Below are 19,637 nucleotides of genomic sequence, written 5' to 3' on the forward strand. Positions count from 1 at the left end.
AAATCTGCTCCCACACTTCCAGCCTTGTGCTGCTGGGACAGCAGCAGAACCTTTTCTTGTTACCCTGATACTATTCTTTTGTTTCTTTGCATTCCTTTCAAGTCTGCACTGCAGTTGAGCTCTGCCGTTGCTCAGGCACAGTGGACAGTGTTTCCGAATTCTTCTTTTTGTAACTGTCACTTCTTTTATCTCCTGTGCTCTCTGTTTCCCTTGGAGCTCTGCCATGGGCTCCTTTCTCAGCCAGGCTGCTCTGCTCACAGATGTAGATCTGTGTGTTTTTCTGGGTGCTAGGAAACAGAGGATGCTGTATGCAATGCTGTGACTCGCTCAGGAGTTAGGGTACAGCCTCTTGATCAACTGCTGTGCTAGTCTGGCCTTGCTGCACTGCTCCATTGTCATAACACTGCCTGGGAAGTTTGGTGCAGGATGGTTGTATTTTTCCCCAGGCTGATGAGATTGTGTAGCCCTGGTTGTGCAACAGTGTAACTGTGCTAAAGAAGCCTGCACAGGGCACATCTGAGCACTTTAATCTGTTCTTATCCTCAAAAACTATAGCCACTGCTTTGAATTCTGCTGATGACTGGCATTTTACGTGGTACTTCCCGATGCATTCATGCGTATTTAGACTCTCCGGTTATCACTCACAGCACAGTTTGTAAAGCCAAACAAAAAACCCAAACCCAGCTCACATCCTCCAAACACTGATTCCCTGTTCAGAAAACAAGTTCTAAAATAAGTTGCCGTCATACTGAGGTGCACTGATATAACAGGAGTCAGGTTTAATTTTAGGGTTTCTTACGAAGGACAGGATGGGGAGGATCTGTGTTAGCTGCTCTTAGTGAAGTACTCTGGTGTGTATCAGACCCCCCAGTGAGGCTAGAGTTGTCCGCAGTGGGCTGTGCATCAGGAAGGAGCTGGTGACTGAAGCCGCGTGTTATGGGAGCTGGGAAAGGAAGCAGGGACATGGACAGAAATCCAAGTGATGCACAGAAAGAAAACCAGTGCCCTCTCTCATGAAAGGGCCTTTTATCATGGAAACAAAACTTGATTCTTTCTGCTGAAGGAGTGTAGTATTTTGCTTAAAACTAGTTTTTATAGTCACTTTGTTAATTATTCATCCAGATAAGGACCTACTTGTTGCTCTTTTTTTAGCTTTGTCTCTTGAGTAGATTTGCATTTATGTATAGGCAAACTTTTAAAAATGTTTTTCAATTCCTATCCACTGAAATGTTTTGAAAACTGCTACAGCACCAATTTCTTTCGCACTGCTGGTTTTTATAGGAGGCTAGGAACATCAGGAGAAAGCAAAAAAACTTACCTCCATGCCTGGGGTAAACACCTGACAGCAGTCATAATGCTGTGTAAATGCCAGTTCCTTATATATTTCCTGGCATCCCTAGCAGATAGGTAGATTCTACTGTTTTGGAGTAAAATTGTGAAGCAAAGAGCATTCCTGCACAGGGATCCGTGAGGTGGAAATGCCTCCTGCAGTGATGGGACTGTTGTGTGTTGACCCAGCTGTGTAGAAGTGAGCACTGGGCACTGAGTAGGAGGAGATGTCTGAGACTGATGCTCTTGTGTATTTTAGAGCAAGGTACTTTAATATGTGCTGTCAATTTTGCATGGCTTGGGTTTCTCTAGCACTGAAGGACTATAAGGTCATGTTATACTAATGTAGTTTAAAGGTGGTAAGTACAGACTAAGAGGGATGGTCTGTGTTCTAGGTTATTGTAGAGAAATATAGGTAATTGATATTTTCTTACCTGTTGGCAGGTAAAAGTTAATAGGACTGTAATATTGGGGCTCACTACAAACTTATTGTCAGTTGCCTAGAGGGAATATGAGAATATCTGACTCTTGTGATCCTGCCACTTTCAGAGCCTTTTTTTTTTAATCTGTGTTTGCTTGAGTAAACCCCTATTATGTCCCTGCCCCCTCATGTCCCAGGACATTCAAACTCTTGGATAACAAATAGTCATTGAGCAACCTGTATAAAACTGGAAGTGGAAAAGATGCAGAATTTTGCTCTGACAAAAACAGTTAAGAGGCCAAAAGGATATGGTCACTGTGTGGGGGTACTTTGGGGACAAGACACTTGGAAGGGAAAGTGTGTGTAAGGTCAAGGATAGGACTTGTGCAGGAACAAGTGGACACAGAATATACAGACCTGAGTTTGGAAAAAGAGAGCATTGGATGGAGGCTGTAGAAGGTGCTTTCAGTCAGAGTGCCTGGGACAAAAATCTGAGCCGCTTTTCCTGCGGGCTTGTGTATCCGTTAGGGCACAGTTTGTGATTCTAGGGACTGGACCCAGGTCACGTGGTGCCTTTTACTCCGGGGTGTCCTTGAGGGCTGTGACTTAGGTTTTGTTTTACCCTGTGTATAAGTAACTTAAACTTCCTTGTCACTGATCTCAAGTGGCACATAAACACATAACCTGTGTGATGCTCTGGGAAAAAGCAAAGGAGTGTGGGCAGCAGGACAGGGGGACATTCTGCCCCTCTGCTCCACTCTAGTGAGACCCCATCTGCAGAGCTGTCTCCAGCCCTCAGGACCCCAACACAAGAAAGACATGGATCAACATGTTGGAGCCAGGCCAGAGGAGCCCCTCTGCTTTGGAGCCAGGCTGGGAGAGCTGTGGGTGTTCACGTGGAGGAGAGAAGGATCCAGGGAGACCTCAGAGTTCCTTCCAGTGCCTAAAGGGGCTCCAGGAAAGCTGGAGAGAAAGCTTGGACAAGGGCCTGGAGGGACAGGACAAGGCGGGCAAGGAGGACAAGGATAGATGGGGTACTGAGAAGGAATTCTTGGCTGTGAGGGTGGTAATGCCCTGGCACAGTTGCCCAGAGAAGCTGTGGCTGCCCCTGGATCCCTGGAGATGTTTAAGGCCAGGTTGGACAGGGCTTGGAGCACCCTGGTGTAGTGGAAGGTGTCCCTGCCTGTGGCAGGGAGTGGAATGACGTGGTGTCTAAGGGCCTTCCAAACCCAAACCATTCCATTATCTACAATTCTGTGCTTGCTGTGTTCTCTGGGAACTTGTTGCAAGGGACTAGGGAAGGATACTTGGTGTACTGAAAACAGCATAATAAATTCATATGAGTGGAATTCTGCTCTTCACCTGTCAGGAGAATAGTCCCCCTGTCCTCCCCAGTGCAACATCCCTCCAGGGAGTGACAGCCCTGACTGCCAGGGCTCACTGTGGGTCACACTTGGAGGGATGAGTCTTGTTTGAAGTATGTTTTCCTGGTCTTTAAGGGCGCATTTCTGTAAGTTTTAATAGGACCTGGTTTGTTCAGTTGTTTACTGGAGTATTCATGTTTATGTGACTTTTGGGGACAGACTGAAAATACCCATGAAGCAGATGTTGCTCTGAGCCTTCAGAGTGGGGTTGAACCTGTGGGGTATGTTGGATCCTTCCCATCCTTGCAAGAGGGAAAAATAATTTCCAACTGTGTACCTGGTATTTTTTTCCCTCTGAAACTTACCTTATTTCTCCAGAGTCTGACTAAGAAAAGAAAAGTAAGAGCCAGGTGCTAAACATTTTTCTAATTGTTCAGTTACTCCTTTTCTTAATCAGGGATGAATAATCTCAGTAGGTAAGTGGGTGTGAACCAACCAGATTTTACTTAAATGATTGACCATCTTTGACTAATAAAACAAAATGTTACAAGGAAATCACAAAAACCATGCTGTGATTACTTGTAAGAAACGTTGATCAGAATTTTGCAGGTGTTATGAGTAGGTCTGCAACAGATGGAGTTAAATCCTACTTGGCTGGCACAGAGTGGTTTGCCATTGCTTGTGTGCTGTGTCTGGTGTCATAAGAGGCTGCTAGGAGCTGGTTTAACACCAGGTCTGTACGGGAACAGGACATTGTTTCTGTGCAAGAGTTGAACACAGAGTAGATCTGGCTTCTCTAAGAGCTTTAGTAGACAGCAGAAATTACCTGTGAGTGTTTATACAAAGGTTGTATTAGACAACTGGCTTTGACAGTGTTTGGGTTCAGCTGAGTTTCTGCTGGATTAGGTTTCACAAGGAAGCAGCCAAAGGTGGAGGCCATGCCAGGAGCTGGTGCAGTTCTGCAGTCAGTCTGTTGGCATGAAAACACTGAGGGTTATTTGGGGTTTCCGTCCATTCCCTCGTGGATTTTATACTTGCAATCTAGATGCCTCAGCAGACTGGGGATTCTTTTTTTCAGTGTCTGGAGTTAATCTGCAGTTCTCTTGCAGCTCTTTGTTTCCTCTGACATTTGTGCTGGGATATCATCATTTGACACCTGTGTTCTGAAATGTCTGGAAAGTATAAGGAAACTTCCTTGTCAGTTAAGACCATTGCAGAGCCAAGCAGTGTGATTAAAAAAGGGCTATTTCACCACAGAATTCTTTACCATAACAATTACCTTTGTCTTCTAGTGTCCTCAAGCCTAGGAGTGGAACTCAATAACTTCAAAGTAGTAGTGTATTGTTAGAGGAAAATAGCACATTTTTCTATGCATGCTTACAATTTTGTTTAGAAAACCCCACAGGTCTGACAGAGACAAGGAGAAGATGGCTGAAAGAGGTGTGTCTTGGGTTGAATTGCAGTTGTTTTATTGCTCTGAGACAGTCTTGAAAGTATTTGCTGTTTTTAGGTCTACATTGATAAGAGCCTCTAACTGTTGGGAAATTGCAACCCAAAATGATCTTAGTATGTAATGTTATAATTGATAGTAGCAATTGTGGAGATTGGACATAGAAGCAGAACAAGTAAGTATCCAAATAAATATCCTTTGCTTTGAATATTTTAAGTTTTTTATTATTAATATCAAATTCTTCCTGTAAGAGTTAGGAGTAAACTTAGATAAAGTGGTAATACATGAATTGCATGCCTTAAAGAGAATTTAATTCTTCACTTTGATGCTGTGTTTGGGAAACCTGCCGCTTGTTAGCTGTATTAATGAAGGATTGGAAACTTCTTTTTCCCCCTCTTGTCACTAGGGGTGGAGGTTGAATAGCCAAAGGAATCATGAGGGTCTTCATTTCTTACCTGATAGTTCATCCATTGACATTATCTCACTTTCCGTTCTCTGTCCACAAGAGTTTGTACTGATGAGCTTGGTTGAGTAATTGCCTTTGTTCCATACCCATGAAGTCTGTGAGACTGGTCAGAGTTGGTGTTTTAGTCTTAAATTTCTTGATGTTGATGGGTGCTCTGTCCAAAGCCCGCTATCTTTGAAGGCAGATGGACATCCAGAATGGAAATAATAGAGCTCCAAGTTATTTGTGATGTGTGCCAGCCTTGGGAAGCCTCCTTGGCTTTTTGAAATATTTGCTATGTGGATTGTGTATGTTGAGTTCACTTCTTGTTTGCCTTTCCTTTCATTTTAGCAATGATAATGTTCTTTTGTTAGGATTAGTTTAAAAACATGTTCTTTCCTTTAGGACACAGCTTAGGCTATGGCTTTGTGAACTACGTAACTGCAAAAGATGCTGAAAGAGCAATAAACACACTGAATGGCCTCAGACTTCAGTCAAAAACTATCAAGGTAGGAGCTGTTCAGTCTTCTCTGAAAACAGCATTGTCATAAACTTCATTCTCATGGTAGAGTTTGTGTGCTCCCAGCTGCAGGAGGCATAAATCTGGGAGAAGAGTAGTGAAGTGTTTTGAAGCAGCTTTGTGTTTGAAGATTCCTGTCTTTTTATTCCCACCATTTTTGCAGCAGCAGAGGGACCATTCCAAATTGTTGCCAGGCTTTTTAACTCATGCACATCTTGGATGCTTCACAATGTTAATTGTTAAACTTCTTAATACACATGCACTTCTTTCCTTATCCAAAACAACAGTCTGTGCTCTGTGTGTAGGATACATTCCTGCTTAGGTGACCTCTGCAACTTTCTCCAGTAGCAGAAATTAGGACAGAAAACTGCACTCTACTTGTGCCATCTTTTTATGAAGCTTTAGAAAATATATGGGCAGGACAAGTTCCTGATGCAAGCTGTGACAGGTCCAGCGTCCGAGTCAGACCTTGGGATTCTTCACATGGCTAAAGTGTTTGCTGGGAGCATTGCTATTGGTCTGCTGCTGTCCCCATATAGCAGTGCCAGTATAGTTGTTATCTCTTGGGTAATCCCAAAGTGAATGGAGTTATGTAGAGACATGCCCTTTCTGCTGTTGTTGGGTTGATTTTCCGCTACTCTATCCTGCTTCAGTTATTTTTAAACTCCAATAAGGATGCCTGTGTTGGTAGTGGGGGAGTAGATTAAATTGGCTCATGACAGTAAAATGATCTTCCCTGTTAATATCCAGAACGGTTTTTTTTCCTTTTAAAGGTTTCCTATGCCCGCCCAAGTTCTGAAGTTATCAAGGATGCTAATTTATATATCAGTGGCCTGCCCAGGTCAATGACACAGAAGGATGTAGAAGATATGTTTTCCCGTTTTGGACGCATCATCAACTCACGTGTGCTCGTGGATCAAACCACAGGTGAGTTCTGGTGCCTTGGCTGCAGAAAACTGGAGTGTATAACATGTTTGGTGTTTTTCTGAGACTGGCAGTTCCTAAACTTAAGTAAACTAGACTTCACAACCTAATGGTGACGTGTGGTGTCAACCACTGATAGAATTTTAACAGGATATCCTTGTTCAGTGATTTATTTTTTTTTAACACAGAATGACTCATGTGAAACAAAAATGTGTTTTGTCTTTTGTATCAACTTGGAACTCACACAATTTTCTCATATTTTAAACCATTTGAGATGTCTTATGGGCCTCTGTGGTTACTGCTAAGCAAAAGAATGAATTTCAAACACTTAGGGCTTCCCTGAAAGTTCTAAGTGTATTTTGTGTGTTAAAAAAGAAGAAAAAAAAGAGAAAGAAAGGGGGGAAGTTGCTTAGTTAAGTACTTGGCTCAGGGGTGACCAAAGTTAAAGTTTCTTTTTAATGGTAATTCTGACTCTGTGTGTTTTCAGAGTTTTAATTATAATTGCAGTCTGGCTTATCCTGTCATCGAAGTGTTCTGTGTTTTTACCAGTAGCCCATATGTCATGTATTAATCTGGAGAGAGCTTTTACAAATACACTTTTTCATTGATTATGCATGCACTGTATTAGAACAGAAGATAATCTAATTCTAGCAATTCCACATTTAACATTCTTAATTGGAGTGTGCGTTTATCCTCATCCATTCAGAAACAGCTTTCCTGCTCTGTGAGGAATCTGCTGTAGTTCAGAGTGGGCCACCACCAGCTCCTGGTGGGCTCAGCCTAAGTGCAGGCTGAGGTCTACAGGCTGTGTCCCCATCAGAGCTGGCTCCTGGTGCAGGCATCAGGTGTTTGGTCAGACCATGCTGCTGCAAACGCAACTGTGCATCAGGGAAACCCGAGGTGACTTGGTGAGATCTAGGGACTGACATGGCAGACACTCCCACGGTTGAGTGAGAAAAATACTGCCTTTCTTGGAGAAAGTGAAATCATCCCTCTCTTGCAGTCTGTGGGGTCTGGAGAGCATCTGGATTTGACAGAGCTGTAAAATGAAATGACAGAAGTCATACAAATAAAGTCTCCCCAAGAATAATAGAGTTTTTGTGGGTGTGCTGAGGCCTGATGCTGTGTAATTCAGCTCAGAACCTTAATAATGCATTGATGGAAGAGGAGGTTCTATTACATCTCAGAGCTAATGCCTGCAGAGCCTGGGCTTGCCTTCCCACCAGGAATGTAGTTATGCCTTGGCTTTAAGCCTGCCTTTCATATCTTGATCTACTCCCACTTAAGACATGTTTTAATTTGTACTTAGCTGTACCTTCTCACAGAGGTGGTACTCCAGCTTTTGCCAATTATTCTGTTTAAAAAGATGCTTTCTACAATATTTGTATTTTAAATGAACACTTTAATAGATCAAGTGAGAAGCGCTAGGATGAGCAGCATGAAAGTGGAGAAGTCACAGTAAGCTGAGCTCTAGGATAGGCCTTGCTGAATTCTGAATGATGCTGCTGCTCTGGGCCTTCCCAGGGTGGGACATACCTTTCCCCCTGCCACGGGAGGCTGATCTCAGTGGTACCTGAACATTTAGCGCTGTCAGCTCTACTCTTGTGAGCCCATCTGCTTGGCTCAGGTATTATCAAAATGCAAACATGCCTTGCTTTCTGAAGGCCCAGGGTTTGACATGCTGCATCTCCTTCTGTGAAACAGAGAAAATGATACTCAACTGTTAACAGCAACCTTGTGATTTATGATAAGCTTAACTTCTGTATCTGACTTTGAAGATAGTCCTGTCTGGGTGTAAAGAAAATGTGAAAATATCTGATATGTCCCTTTCTGAAACAGAGCTAGTGAAGTCCTACATTTACTCTACTCTGAACACCTGCTTTGGAATGGCATTTAAACAAAATGTGCCCTTTCAGCTTCACTGTGATAAACCATATTTTCAGACTAAGGTCAAGTCACAGATGAGAGGCAAGGGCAGGAGAGGAGAACTCACAAGGCACAACTTGTACCTCAGTCAGAAGGATAACAGCATCCAGGAGCTGGGACTAGTAAAAAAATATACAAAAGCTTAACAGCTGTGAAATTGGTTCAGTACAGCCACCAAGAGAGAGGTAATTCTATATTGGTTTTAATGAATGAAAATAATGTATGTGCCAGCTAGAAATAACGTTTGTGGTGGAGGTGAAATTGTGATCTCTCTGTTACAAAAGGTGAAAGTCCTTTATTATAGTCAGATGTTTGTTCCCTCATCTCTGAACCTGAGTGTGTTTCTAGCATGGAAAAATGTAAACATTTGCAAAAATATATCAATTCTGTGTTTGCAGATGCTCTTTAGTGATAAAGCAATCGAAACCAAGGGATTTGGGTTTGCTTTTAACCAACTGGAATTAATTCTTTTTTCTACTTAATTTAAAATGTTGACCAGTTTTTTGTGAATGGAAATGTCAGCTGGTGGTGAATATCATGGAATTCTACAATGTATTTCCTTAAGTGTTTTGTTACTGTGTTTGTTACAGCTGAAATGAGTGTGTTAATTTTCTTTGGTTTCTTAATTTTGTACTTTATCCTCCAGCTGCTGAAGAAATGTGAAGGTAGAGAACTTGAAAGCTGTGACCATAGAAATACTAAAGTTTTTGGGTTTTATTTTCAAAGTTATTTTGAGTTTATCTTGAACTTCAATTTTTTTTATTTTTGTTTTTTGTTTGTTTGTTTTTTTATTGGTTTGGTTACAAGGTTTGTCCAGAGGGGTCGCATTTATCCGGTTTGACAAAAGGTCAGAAGCAGAAGAGGCAATTACAAATTTCAATGGTCACAAACCCCCAGGTTCCTCCGAGCCCATTACAGTGAAGTTTGCAGCCAACCCTAACCAGAACAAAAATGTGGCACTGTTGTCGCAGCTGTGTCATTCACCAGCTAGACGGTTTGGAGGGCCAGTGCATCACCAGGCGCAGAGATTCAGGTAGGTTAGGAAGAATAAATGCATTTAAGGCTGTGCTCCTGTTCCCGTGTCCATCCGGGGAGCTGTGCCCCCCGCAGCTGGGCAGTGATATCTTCCTTCATTGCAGCATGTGTGAATGAATACATAGTGCACTATGTGTCCTGCAGTGTTATGTAAATAAACTGTTGCATTAAAATATGATTAAAGTAAAATCTTACTTGTAAAATTTATATTGAAGTTAGTATGTAAAGATACCTGCACTCTGGTGTCTGTTTCCACTGCTGGGTTACAGTGAGGGGGCAGCAGCAGCAGGTTCCACGTGGGTGTTGGCAGGTGCCCATCTCAACAGATCCCCATTCATGTGGTCTGTATATTTGAGCACAGATAGAATTTGGCAACTTAATTAAAGCTCTGAATGGTTGGTTCCAGCAGGGAGGTGTTATAGTGAGAGAGGAAAACCTTATTTCTGACTGGGAGGTTCTGTGGATTCCTGCTTGCATCACAGCCTGTGCAGCGTTCTGCATTCCCTCGAGGCCTCAGGACTTCAGTGATGAGAATATTGAGTAGTTGCAGCATCCTGTCTGCTTCCAGGGCTGTAGAAGACACTGTGCTTTGCCATAGAAAATTGCTTTGGTTGCTTTGAGTATGAATTGCTTGAATTGGAATTGCTTTGGGTGCTCATGGAGGGAGCTGATGGTTGAAGGGTGCTCTAGAAAATGTGATATATTCACTGTCTTGCAGAGAAGCAATGAGCTTTGAGATCATGTGTTTCTGAGAGTAGTGGTTTCCTGTTGAATTTTTTTTTTTTTTTGTTTTCTCCTGTGAGGGATCCAGTAAAATGGGGCTAAATTCTCAGCCAGCTTTTAGCCGTGCTGCTGTTCCAGTGTTGCTGTCACCTGTCCACAATGCTGTAGCTCAGCATTTTGAGCACAGCTCTGTGTAATGGGTCTCCAGAGAGAACTGGTACTTTGTAGTCAGCTGTGGTTTTACACTGAGAGTGGTTGAACAGTTTGCCCAAGGAGATGGTGGAGTTTCTGTCCTTGGAGATGCTGAAACCTGGCTGGAATTGTTACCAAAAGGGTTAATCCAATTTCTACTGTGCCTGTGTAGTTTTAGCAGGAAACAGGGTATGCAGGATCTGCTTTCTCAGCAAAGGTGGTTGGAAGATAAGGGAAAGACATCTGGCTTAGGAATGCAGCCCCAGCCAAAACAAGGACTGAACCTGGGAACTTGGGGAGGGCTTTATGGTAATAAGCAAAATATGCATGTGGTGACTGTATATAAGCAACACACTTGTAGATCATGTGCATGCAAGGTGGATTTATCCCCCGTGGAACCAGGCCTGTAATGAATAATGCCCTTCTTAATGCTACGTTGGTGTTAAGGAGTTTTATTTGACCAGTTTTTAGTGAGTTTTAGTGATAGGATGAGCCTGAGCAACCTGCTCCAGGTGCCCTGCATCGAGCTTTTATCAGATTTATCAGAGGACTTCCTGAGGTTCCTGCCAGCCTAAGTAATTTTCCAGTTCTCTTCAGCTGTAACCCAGGGAAGTTTAGCTCAGGCAGCTCCTCATTTCCCCGAAGCAGCCATCCAGATCTCCTCACCAGACCTCCTGAGCCACACTGAGGAATGAAATTATGCATTGTTTGCATTTAGGTGAATTATAAAAAAACTTAATGCGTATGCCCTTTGCCTCAGCCAGGGCTTCAGTGTGTCCTGGTCCTAGTAAAATTTTGAGAGTTATGGCTCATTTTTTCATTCTTAGCATTCTTAATTTAATGGGACATTTTCATCATCAATCTTCCCCTTAAAATTTATGCCAGGATCAAAATGCATCAGATAAGCACTGCAGATAATATTCACATCCGTTATTAAGAGACCAAATACCTTTAATTTTGTCCTGTAATGATCATTCAGGAACAATAAAAATGATTAATGTGTTTATGTTAACAGTTGCTGTTGAGACTAAATTTTAATAACCAGTTTGTTCATTATTCTCTTATTGTACCATTTAGAGCAGCATTAATATCAGTTGTGTGCATTTCATAGGAATCACAGACTGGTTTGGGTTGGAAGGGACCTTAAGGCTGATCTTGTCCCACACCTGCCATGGACACACCTTTCCCCTAGACCAGGGTGCTGCAAGCCCTGTCCAGTCTGGGCTGGAACACTTCCAGGGATTGGACAACCACACCAGTGTTTCTGTAGGCTTGGGATGTCATAGTGGGGGTAAAGATGGAAGGAAATATTCTGTCTCTGTACTGTTCCTGCTGCCATGGGAACTGTTTCCCCCCGGGTGTCTGTGCCCAGTGCTTGTTTGTCAGCACACTTTGGACAGTTGCTGGTCCCGGTGACAGACCTGCTGGTGGGGAAAGAGCTGAAGATTTTGAGGTCCCACAGCCTGGCAGAGGTGGGAATAAAGCAGTTGTTGGTCAGGCCGTGCTATCAGGAAGACAGTGTGGACACAAGAGCCACCAATTTACTTACAGACTCGAGCCATCCACCTCTGCTATGTCACAGACTTGCAAGAATTCCAACTCTTATGAAACTTCCTTGCCTCAATCACCCATGCAGGCACATCTATACACGTATGCACAACACTTGCAGCATGGAGTCATGGAATGCTTAAGGTTGGAAAAGACCTCCAACATCATCAGGTCTGTTCCACAGCCTTTTGTATTTTTCTTCACACCTTTAGTGTTAGCTGCAAGTTTTCCTAGTGAGTTTTCCGTGAAGGATGCTAAACTGAATAATTACTCATGCTGTGGTTAAGCTCAGGAACTTGAGCTTGGGCTGAGTCTTGTTTGTTTTGGCAGTGAACAAGACATGATGAATGGATAAGCTGCTTCCACAGAGCTCACAGTCTGTATAAATTAAACTTGTGGTCTCTGCTCCACAGAGGTTGAATACTTAACCTGATACGTTGATTACGCTTCATCTCGTTTCATCATAATCCCTGTAAATCCAGGACTAAGCCTTTAGTATCTAATTTGTAATTATTAATTTCCTACAGATACCACTCCAACCCTTTGTTTAATGTTCTGCTAAATCCTTTGGAGTTCCTGTGGTATTTGTGGCTCACATCAGGAACTGGACTTAGTGCTGTGTCCCAGTGGATTGCTTGGCTAATTCCAAGACCTAGGCTTTCTGCTTCCGTCCAGAAGGAATGATGCCACAGCATGGGGTTGTGTCTGGAGGACAGATAAAACATCTGGGGCAGGGGTTTCTTTAGAGTATAAGATTTGTTTATTTAAAGAGAATAGCAGATCTCTAGGTGCTGAACTGTGATGGAATGGAGGGGTTTAGCTCCTGAAGCATGAAGAGACTGCCCAGAGCCCATGGAAGGACTGTGCTTTTGCAGCTCACCAGGGCTTTATAGTAGAAGAATGTTCTTTAAAATCTCAAATATTGCCAATTCAGCTGGTTTTGCTTTCAGACTTGCTCAGGATTGGAGCCAGTTCCTGTAATGGGCATAACTCTGCTGGTATCAGCCCATGAGTTCTGTCCTGAATGCCTGGAGGGGAGTAATTTCTGATAGTTCTTTGATCTAAGGGGAAATGGCTGTTCAGATACTCCTGTACACCTGCTTTGTTTCACTCCAGTGAAATTGTTTAAATTTTCAGTTTTTAGGCCAATTTGTAACTTGGATGCAAGCTGTGTGTATTGAGAATGCCACGGAAGAAACCATTTAATCCAGAGTAGTATTTCATCAAAGTTCTGGAAGAATATGGGACTGAAACCCCAATTAGTTCTGTTCTTCCATATGTGGCTGTTTGACTTAACACCCTGATTTATTTCAGACTTAGAGCTTGTGTCACTGAGTTCTCAACAAGATTCATGTTGGCTACAGCAGATAATTTCTGTCTGTATCAGAGCAGAAAAAGTTGCTTGTCAGGAGGACATTGTTGGCATAGCTGAGCTCCTGCTCTTTGTTGATATTAAATATCTAAGCTGATATTAAAAATAATGTTCCTGTTTATTGGCATTGTGGGATGCTCCCACCTGTGATGCTGTATGTAGCTGTCTTGAAAGTGCAGGGAAAAGAGTTCAGCAAAACCAGCAAAAAACTATGGGGAGGTTTAGGCTGGATATTAGGAAAGGTTCTTCCCTCAGAGGGTGGTCGGGCACTGAACAGGCTCCCCAAGGCAGCCAGAGCTCCAGGAGTGTTTGGACAACACTCTCAGGGATGCACAGGCTGAGATTGTTGGGAGGGGGCCATGAAGGGCCAGGACATGATGGTCATTGTGGGTCACTTCCAGCTCAGGAATTCCTGGGATTCTATGAAAAGGATTTATAGGACTTGCATAGACCTAAAAAGAAGTTTCTTTCATTTAGGAGTGTCATTTCTGAGATTACATCCTCCAGTGGGTTAAATTAATCCCCAGATCTGTTAAACGAAGCAGTGTGTCTGTCTCATGGCAGAGGAGCAAAAGGTCATTCATAGAAGTTAGAAACTTGTAAAGTGAAAAAGAGTTATGATTGAAAATACACTGTTGTTGATACTTAATGCCCAGAGATACTGGAATTTTAGGTTAGCATGTCTTGAAAGAGCCATCCACAAATTACACCGTCTACAGACTCTTAGGGAGACTTGGAAAAGCATGTGAAGGAGACAGTATAAAAATAATTACAACAGAAATGAGGACACCAGCTGTAATTGTGCTAAGACTGAGATCATTCAAATTACAATATTAGAGGAATTTTAAAAACACTTTCTGTGAAACATCCTGGATCTCCCTTGGCCTTACTGTTTGCCCAAGCTGGACAGTCTTTTAAACATCCTTAGTAAGTATAATTTCCTAAGAGTTGTCTTGAATTGGTGTGGTCACAAAAATCTGTCCTGGTAGGACAGAGAGGTGTTGTGTGTCAGCTGCTCCAGGCCCTGCTCATGCAGGCTGTTACCCTGAGCTGAGTGAGAGATCAGGGGTCCCTCTTGTGCAGGTAAGAACAGAGATTCATCAGATTGAATTGTATTTCCTAGGGCTTTTTTTTTTTAAATTACTTTTCTATTTTTTTAGGGGACTTTTTTGGTTTCACCCTGTTTTGTTTGAGGTTTTTTAATAAATGTGTAATATTTTTGTGAGTCAAAGCAGGAAGAGAGGAAAGTCTGTTTGAAAATAGGTGTATCCAAAGATCAGAGGTACATGCTATTTTAAATTATTTTGTTTGCAACATGCATTTAGATTTGTTGTTTCCTTGCATTTAACACCATTTGCTCTTCTACAAGTGATTGCATTCCTTGATGTGGTGTTACCTGGGCTTGTGGGCAGAGCCTGAGCCTTTGGAGTAGGCAGGGGCAGAGCTACACTGACTGCTGGAACCAACGTCAGTCAATTCTGAGCTCAGTGGTTTGAGCAGGGACCCAGGACTGGTGATCTGTTGAGACGAAAACTTGACAGATATTAAGATAAATTCATCCTACCAGATCATTACTCATTTGGAAAGAAGCTGCAGAGCTGAAGGTGTCTGTCAGAACAAGTAAGTGTATCAAGCATGCAAGCACAGGAACATTTTTATACAAAGCCAGAAGAAATATCAGATATGTCACCTCATCATCACATCACATGGGTTGGTGCATCTCATTCTCTGTGTGGTACTTCTGACTGCATTTTCAGTTTGGCTGTAGTACAAGCTGTCCCAGACTTGGGTTTTGCTTGGGGCTGGCTGCCAGTGAATCGGTGCAGCTCAGGAGCGTCCCACTGTGCTCTGGGAGTCCCTAGGCTGCAGAGCAGCAGCAAGGGAGGGATGGGGTGACCCTTGCTTGGGGGACAGGAGAGTCTGGGAGCTCAGGTGTCCAAGGCAATGAGCTCTGAGCCCCAGAGGGCCTGGGTGAGATGGGTATTGAGTGGTTCTCATCTGTGAGTGTGCACTCTGTGTGTGTGTGCGTGTGTGTGTGTGCATGCGCTGCTGCCCCTCTGCTCCCCTCTTTCCCCGTACACCTCCTCGAGCTCTCCCTCCTCGAGAAAGGCAGCAGCAGCTCCTTGATGCAGGGCGAGAAAGAGTCAGAGGGGAAGCATTTGACACTTACTGCAGCATTCACTGCCCAGACATCCCTTCCCTGTTTCCTCCAGGTCAGCAGAGAATCAGGATCTGCCACCGCCCTGCTCTTGGCAGAGAGCAGCTCGTGTACCGCTTTTAAGGGGTTTGCAAATCACCAGTGGTACACCTCAATTTGGGAACCCCTGGTATAGTATCATTATATTTCTACAATCACATGACCTCATATTTTTAAATAATAAATAAGCACAAGGGTTTAAAGTGAGTTTTTGACCTTAACTTTCACTTTTCCTGGCCTTTGAGTGCTTAGCTGTGCAAGCCTAATATTGCACTAAAATATTGAGATGCTTTGAATTTCTGGGGTTTAGGCCGGAAATAGAATTAAGGGGAATTAGAAATGTGGGTTATAGGGAAAATAAATTAATATAAAGCAAGACATAAAAAGGAGATGTTTTTTGCTTTTTGTTATGCATGAATCCTGCTGAGGTGTTACGCAGGAGGCAGGAGTCAGGAAGAATGGGTAGGTGAGTTAAAGAATCCAATAAAGTCAGATCTAAGTTTTCCTGGTATGAAGTTGGTGTAAAATTAATAAAACTATCCATACACACTGAAATAGTAAAACTGTGCACTGAGCTTGCTCAGTTGGGAGTGTTTGCCTGCCCCTGCTGCCTTTGGGTGGAAAGAGAGTAGGTTTTGTTATTTTCACAAGAGAAGAAATTAATACAAACAATCTCTACTCCTAAGAACCCAGTTCACTTATCCCCCTGTCCCAGCAAACCCAAAGAAACTCTTTTGACTTAAGAATTTCCCAACATGTCCTTTTAAAGACAGGATAAGGATGGGTGGGGGGAACCTCCTTCTGTGAAATAAGTGGGAGATGTCTGGAGTGCTGCCTGTGCCCCCCACTCAAGCAGTTCTGCAGCAGTGCCCTGGACACTCTGAGCAGCCTGGCTGAGTTCAGAGATCCATCCAGGTCCCCTGGGAAGGTGATCATGTAACCTTGTCTTGCCTGTTCCTTGCCTATTTCTAAGGATAGTTCCCTGTTGATAAAGCAGTTGAAATACTTAACTTTTTTCTCCTGGCAGCTGTCAATTTGATTGTCAGTTTGAATGGGGAAACATTTATGTGGCGGTTTTGATGTGCCATGTATAAAATATTCATTCTCAGTTGCTTCCCATTCAAGTTAATGTGCTTAATTGAATTGAACTTTTACATGAAATATTGTGCTTTTTATTTGCTAGGTTCTCTCCTATGGGTGTAGATCACATGAGTGGGCTTTCTGGTGTAAATGTTCCAGGAAACGCATCTTCTGGCTGGTGTATCTTCATCTACAACCTTGGTCAAGATGCTGATGAGGGAATCCTCTGGCAGATGTTTGGCCCCTTTGGTGCGGTTACCAATGTGAAAGTTATTCGAGATTTCAACACCAACAAGTGCAAAGGTTTTGGTTTTGTGACCATGACAAACTATGAAGAAGCTGCAATGGCCATAGCAAGTCTTAATGGCTACCGCCTGGGGGACAAAATCTTACAGGTTTCCTTCAAAACCAACAAGTCCCACAAATAACTTGCTCGTGCTTTTTGTATGGAATAGATAATGGAGTGACAGAAGTTGAAACATTTTTGTTAGTGTAAAACTCATTTTGCGCCAATTTTCACAAGTGTTTGTCTTAGTCTAAATGAGAAGTGAAAAGGTTTTATATTCTGGGATGCAACTGACATGTTCAAATGTTTGAAATCCCACAATGTTAGACCAATTTTAAGTTCCTTTAAGTTATTTCATTTAAAACATGTTAAAAATCCCCTGAAATCTTAAGTAGATTGCATTAACTAGAGCCTCTGGATGGTGGTAAAATTGAAGCATGCTTTCACTTATGAGACTAACATTTGTTTCATTGAATGTTGTCTGCAAAAACTGGAATTTTCTGAAGAATATCAGGCTGAATTAATTGATTTTCTTTGGTTTTATGTTGTTTTTCCTACCCATCCCCCTGTCCTTTTTTCCCCCCAGTTTCAGTAGTATGAAAGAAAAGTTGAGAAATACTAATGTTTTAGTTTACAGTAAATTGTTTGATCAATTAATACTCATAACTCTGTGTCTAGTTGAGGATCAGGCTTTTTAAAGTCAAGGTCTTGTAAGTAGTAGCATGCCAGCCTAACTTTAACACCATTGAGGAGGTAAGTTGCACACTGAGCAGTGGCCGAGCTGTCCAATTCACAGGTTTTAGAAATGTGACTTTTAAAGCCCACTTTGAGAGGAATGGACCAAAGAGTTTCAAAGAAACTCCGGGAAGATTTCAGAGTCAAAATGAAACTCCAAAAAAGCGAGTGTGAATATATGTTGCTACTTTATCAGACTGAATCTTTTCTGTCCAAATATTTAATGCATGGTGCACTACTTACTGGTACATTATAATGCAGCAAGATACTTACTCATTTTCCAAGATCATTGTAGTTGGAATTCCTTTGGCAGTTCTATTTTGTAAAGAAAAACCAGTTATAAACATTTGAGCATTGTATTTCTCGCATCCCTTCTAATGAGTGCTAGTTTTTTTCTATTTTAATAGGATTTTGTTTTGACAACTAGCTTTACTTATTGAACACTCAGCAGAAAAGTACTTACATCTTAGATATTAACCAAAAAAACCCCTTTGATTTGTAGATTTAAAGATTAATGCCCCAGGTTTTCTGCAGACTGCCTTGAAACTTTGAGTTGTTCTGTTTCTGTTAATTTTCTTTTGCTTTTTTGTGTTTTTTGTTTGTTTTTACTTTTGCATTTAAGAACATTAAATTTGATTTTGTTTTGCTCAAATTTTGTTTTGTTTTTTATTTTCTGTTCTTTTTTTGCTAAGTATTGCACAAAGTGTCCAGCTTTCAGAGTGGTGTTTTAAAGAACTGTAGCTCCTCTTTAAGAGAATTTTAATTTACTGCTTTGACAGATGAGAAGAAAAAGAGTTTTGAAACAAGCACCACAATAAATCTGTCACATAGAAACAATGTGCCACAGACTGATGTAACCCTCAGGTGTGCTTGGGTAGGAAACCTGGGGAGGCTGACCCTGCCTGTACAGATGTATGAGGTGCTGTGCATGGCTAGAGACAGCTCTGGTGTTTACGTAGCTAGAGCAGGTATGGAAATGGGGTCTGTGGCAGTTTAATGCAGTGTCTCCTTGTTTTGCCTGAATCTCTACCAGCTCCAGAGTTCATTTCCAATTTCAAGAGGCCAGTCCATGCTGCCTGCTTGTCCCGCTCCAGCCCCAGCTGACCTTGCCTTGTGCTTGCTGCCATTTGTTCTCTCCTTGTCCTCTCCTTGCCATGGGATCTGCACAGCTCGAGGGCTCCCTCAGCCTCTGCTCATGACTGAGCTGCAGCTCCAGGAATGACCTGTGGGAGCTGCCCATGTTCCTGGACCTGCCTGGGACATATCTAAACCCTATAGACCTTGGCCCAGCGAGCAGCCTCCTGCTGAGTTTGAGCTTGTGTGCAGTCAGTGCAGGTGGGATTTTTCCTGTTCAAACATCCAACCTTGCCTCTCCTGCCAGTCTGTTCACTCCCCATCTCTTGAGAAGCTCAGTAGTCTGTGAAACAGTGACTGTCACACAGCAGCCAGCCCACTCCTGCTCCCCAAAGCTGCTCTTGGCTGGCAGAGGTTTCCTTCCACCAATTCATCACCATATGTTTATCATATCCATGATTATTCCTTTTCTGTGTACAAGAAGAGATTGGGAAGCATTTTAGGGATTCTCCCAAATTAAAGCTGTGTAGTACAGAGAGGTTCTCTTAGCATGTCCCATCACTGCTGAGCCCTGCACTGTCCTGTTCCACAGGAGTGGGCTGTAGTCATTCCCAATTCCTGTCATTCTCTCTTGCTTAAGACAAATTTGTGAACTAAATGGGAGTTGCTCTTTATCACAGCATTTTTCTGGGGGTTCAGAGTTCCAGCAAATGACCCCTAAGCATGTATCCGTACTGGTTCCAAGCATGCTGGTCATGGCAGCAGCACATTGCTGTGCTGCCACTTGTGAAAAAAACCCCTTCTATTGGATGCTTTCTGGCATCGCTGTTCCTTGCTTTTTCCACTGTTTCCCTATTTTTCCATCTCTCATTCTTTGCTAAATAAGAAGGAGATGCAGGATATGGTTCTATACTGCTACTACAGCAATCTCTTAGGAAGTGTCTGATTCCAGCTTTCTTTGATAGTTGCTCTGATAACAATTTCCTGGCAATTGTTATGAGCAAACCACTGCTGCA

General features: G+C 42.6%; 1 protein-coding gene and 1 long non-coding RNA gene across 3 annotated transcripts in view; one reads left to right on the forward strand and one right to left on the reverse strand.

Moving 5' to 3' along the window:
* ELAVL1 (ELAV like RNA binding protein 1) overlaps positions 1–18,199 on the forward strand; it is a 40,778-nt gene extending 22,579 nt beyond the window's left edge. Inside the window, exons 3-7 of one of the 2 annotated variants that reach the window (XM_085040269.1) lie at positions 5,415–5,518; positions 6,303–6,456; positions 9,187–9,412; positions 15,463–15,576; positions 16,630–18,199. In XM_085040269.1, the coding sequence (XP_084896395.1) occupies positions 5,415–5,518; positions 6,303–6,456; positions 9,187–9,412; positions 15,463–15,576; positions 16,630–16,954 (923 nt within the window). In that variant the 3' untranslated portion in view covers positions 16,955–18,199. The remainder of the gene's footprint in view (positions 1–5,414; positions 5,519–6,302; positions 6,457–9,186; positions 9,413–15,462; positions 15,577–16,629) is intronic. The other variant, XM_085040270.1, reaches the window with a different exon arrangement.
* On the reverse strand, positions 7,011–11,643 carry LOC146426338 (uncharacterized). Its single transcript, XR_014846203.1, has 4 exons — positions 11,279–11,643; positions 9,647–10,451; positions 7,990–8,146; positions 7,011–7,492 (listed from the first exon to the last, which is right to left on the reverse strand). It is a non-coding gene; the product is annotated as an uncharacterized LOC146426338 (long non-coding RNA).
* Positions 18,200–19,637: the final 1,438 nt, after the last annotated feature.

This window comes from Lichenostomus cassidix, chromosome 28 (genome assembly GCF_008360975.1).
Source record: "Lichenostomus cassidix isolate B80296 chromosome 28, HeHo_3.0, whole genome shotgun sequence".
In the NCBI taxonomy this organism is placed as follows: domain Eukaryota; kingdom Metazoa; phylum Chordata; class Aves; order Passeriformes; family Meliphagidae; genus Lichenostomus; species Lichenostomus cassidix.